General features: G+C 41.6%; 1 protein-coding gene across 1 annotated transcript in view; it reads left to right on the top strand.

Annotated features, from left to right (window-relative positions):
• Positions 1–477: 477 nt before the first annotated feature.
• The window catches only part of XDH (xanthine dehydrogenase), a gene marked incomplete at its 5' end in the record, with an annotated part of 37,290 nt that continues 34,547 nt past the window's right edge, over positions 478–3,220 (top strand). Inside the window, 2 exons of the mRNA XM_039225595.1 lie at positions 478–601; positions 2,309–2,428. Coding sequence (XP_039081526.1) covers positions 478–601; positions 2,309–2,428 — 244 coding nt within the window. The remainder of the gene's footprint in view (positions 602–2,308; positions 2,429–3,220) is intronic.

Here is a 3,220-nt window from a genome sequence, read left to right as displayed (position 1 = left end):
GATGATGTTCAGGGCCATTTGATTAGTGGTGCTGCCAGGGCCCTAAAGTACTGATTCTGTGTGGGTATTAGCTGTGATGTGGGTTTGAGCTGGAGCTCTCAAGAGTAAATGCTACTCACTGTGATTTGATTCCATAGTAGAAGGTCCAGGGGAGGGGGGACAGGTCTGTCTTCATTTTCTATTTCCCAAAGCACTTAGCATGGTGGCTTTCACAGGGTATTTAATCAGCGTTTGCAGAATAGGATATAGTAGGATAGCCTATGGAATGTAGGATACGATAGGTTAGGACAGCCTATGGAATACAGGACAGGATAGGATAGGATATAGAATATAAGATAGGAGAGGATAAACTAGTGGGTGGAGAAGGGAGGAAATAGAGTAGAGGTAAAACCAACATGAGGACAGTGGTATCCAGTTGACGATGAGTCTTCTGCTTCAGTTTCCTGCCTGGACCCCTCACTGTGCTCATTCTTGCAGGTCCATAGATACTTCAGAAGCTGAGAAGGTGCCAGGGTTTGTCTGCTTTATCTCTGCTGATGATGTTCCTGGGAGTAATATAACTGGAATTTGTAATGATGAAATGGTCTTTGCAAAGGATAAGGTATGTCTTGGATTTTTTTAGATATGAAGTTAGTGGAAGGAGCGCTTGAGTGTTAACTTGTGCTCATTCCTCCAAGTCCCTAATCTTAAAAAGATTATACATTTGCACATACTGTGGCCATCATCTGATTGGCCAACATGCAGGGCAATCAGTACAGGGATGGAAACGGTCTGGTGGCACTTTTAACTTTCACTTAGTGTTTACTGGTTAATTGTTGGCTGCTTATTGCACGTAGAAGGATGACTCCAGGCACCCAAAGTGGTACTAAAGAAAAACTAGTACCACTAGTTTTATTTTTTAAACTACCAATTAAATTCTTAAGGGGATAATAAGCTCCTTTATTAAAAGAAATAAAAATATGGTAAACAAATGAACCAGAATAGAAACCTCAATACTGTCACTATGTATATTGAGAATTCACTTACATGAAAGTTCATCTATTGATTTCAACCATATATGGAGTTTTTACACACACACACACACACACACACACACACACACACACACACGTGCGCGCGCCACAAGTTTCCAAACTTTCAAGATGGCAGCGACCCCATATACTTATAGGATAGTTCTCAGACAGTCACTTGACAGTTTTAATTCAGATGAAATGCAAATTGGAGATGAGTAGGTGTTGCTGAAGGGCATAGTCACTTTATTATTAATGTACAAGTAAAAGAGAGCATCAAAAACTACACCTATGAGACACAAGACTCCATCTGACAGAAAACAAATTGCTTTTACAAATTTCGAGAGCCTCTAAGACCACTAACCACTATGGTTAGTGAGAATTATTAGTTGTGTTAAACCACCAAAGCACCAATCAATTGAGTCAACAACTTAACTGGGTCTTCAAGAAATAACTATCAGAGACAGTATGGGTTTTTATTGTCAGTAACCTCATATTCTAAGGTGATGAGTTGGACAATTTCTTTTTTTTGGTTCATGTTTTGGGGGATATTTGGGAGAAAAATGCCTCTGAAGGAATGGAATCTTTAAGTAGTAAGAAAATGACAATCATCATTCTATAAATCTAGCAAAAAGCTGGTTTATTTATCAAGTCTGAGAACCAGAATTTGAGAACTACTGCTTCTGGGCATGTAGATGAAGTATACACCATAACTGCTGCCTTTGAGAAGCTTTTGGTGTAAATCTGGAAACAGAAAATAGAAGGGAGTGTGGTGGTAGAAAGGAAATGCAACCAGAAGTCAGGGCCTAAGATTTAGTCATGGTCTAGTAATAAGTCAGGGCGAGACTATGATTTTGCCTTCTGGGTCTGCATCTCTTCACCTGAAGAACAAGGGTTTTGGAGTGGATCTGAGTCAACAGATAGACTTCCTATTGCCATACCTCCCGTTCTGCTGCTCCTGGCTGATATGACTAATCAATTACCATGTTCTGTCCTGGGCAACTTCTCAACAAGCTGCCAGTAGTAAATCATGAAATTGGTCCCTGAGATAAAATGAATTTGTCATCCTGATCGTAGTGATTTCCAAGTCCCATTCTAGTTCCATTATTTCTAAACACTTATGAAGAAGCACATAATCCCAAACAGTAGGAGAAAGACAGAAAGACCCCAGGGCATTCCTGAAATGTCCATTAAGGACACTGTGGGAGCAAGGATTTCCTTTGCCTTTTGGATAATACAAAATAGTTTGCTTCATGAGGAGTGCATTATGTTCTTTAACAGTTTGGCTCTGTTCCCAGGTGACCTGCGTTGGGCACATCATTGGGGCTGTGGTCACTGATACCCGAGAACATGCACAGAGAGCTGCTCAAGCGGTGAAAATCACCTATGAAGATCTTCCAGCCATTATCACAATTGAGGTAACTGAGAAAGGACTGCATGGAGAGGGGTGAGCCCCCTGTCCCTTGAGGCACCTTTACTAGGATACTTTAGGGGGGATTTTCAGCAGCTGGTGTGATTTGATTAGACAAGTTTTTAAATCTTTTTCAGCCCTGGGATTGTGTGGTCTTCTGAAAACTTCCCCATCATGATCCCAGACTCAGTCCACTAGTGACCAAACTAGGTCCCTCCTTCCCAATGCCAGTTCCCATTGGTTACTTGAGGGTCTCTACTTTTCCTCAGATCCAAGGGTGTTCAACTATCTCTGAGGAAACGGGGGTATGTGACTCCTGGGCTGCATGCGAGCTTAGTTTAAGTCCGTGTAAGACGCCTGGTTCCAACAGCTTCTCTTCCCCCTGGTGGGAAATGATCTTCCTTCTCCTGAAGTTCCAATCACTGAAACATCTTTCTGGTCTTCAGGATGCTATTAAAAATGACTCCTTTTATGGGCCTGAGCTGATGATAGAGAAAGGAAGCCTCAGGAAGGGGTTTTCAGAAGCAGACAACATTGTTTCAGGTACAGCTGCACCATGCAGTTTTGGGGAATGGGCTAGCCCTGGTTTATGAATTAAATTCAAGAGCTGAAACTTGAGTTCTGGAGAAGGGGCGTGGAGTTTTAACAGAAGAGTCCGCCCAATGTTCGTAGCAAAATAGTAGACAGGTGACGAGAAAAGACCCTCCATCATTTAAAAAAGTTTTTTTTAATTTTTTATTTATTTTTGAGAGAGAGAGAGAGAAAAAGAGGAAGGGAGAGAGAGAGAGAGAGAGAGAGA

Source organism: Hyaena hyaena, unplaced genomic scaffold (genome assembly GCF_003009895.1).
Source record: "Hyaena hyaena isolate Hyena2069 unplaced genomic scaffold, ASM300989v1 scaffold_2445, whole genome shotgun sequence".
Taxonomy (NCBI): Eukaryota; Metazoa; Chordata; class Mammalia; order Carnivora; family Hyaenidae; genus Hyaena; species Hyaena hyaena.
The sequence above is the reverse complement of the archived record's forward strand: the minus strand, read 5'-3'. Positions and strand labels throughout refer to the sequence as shown.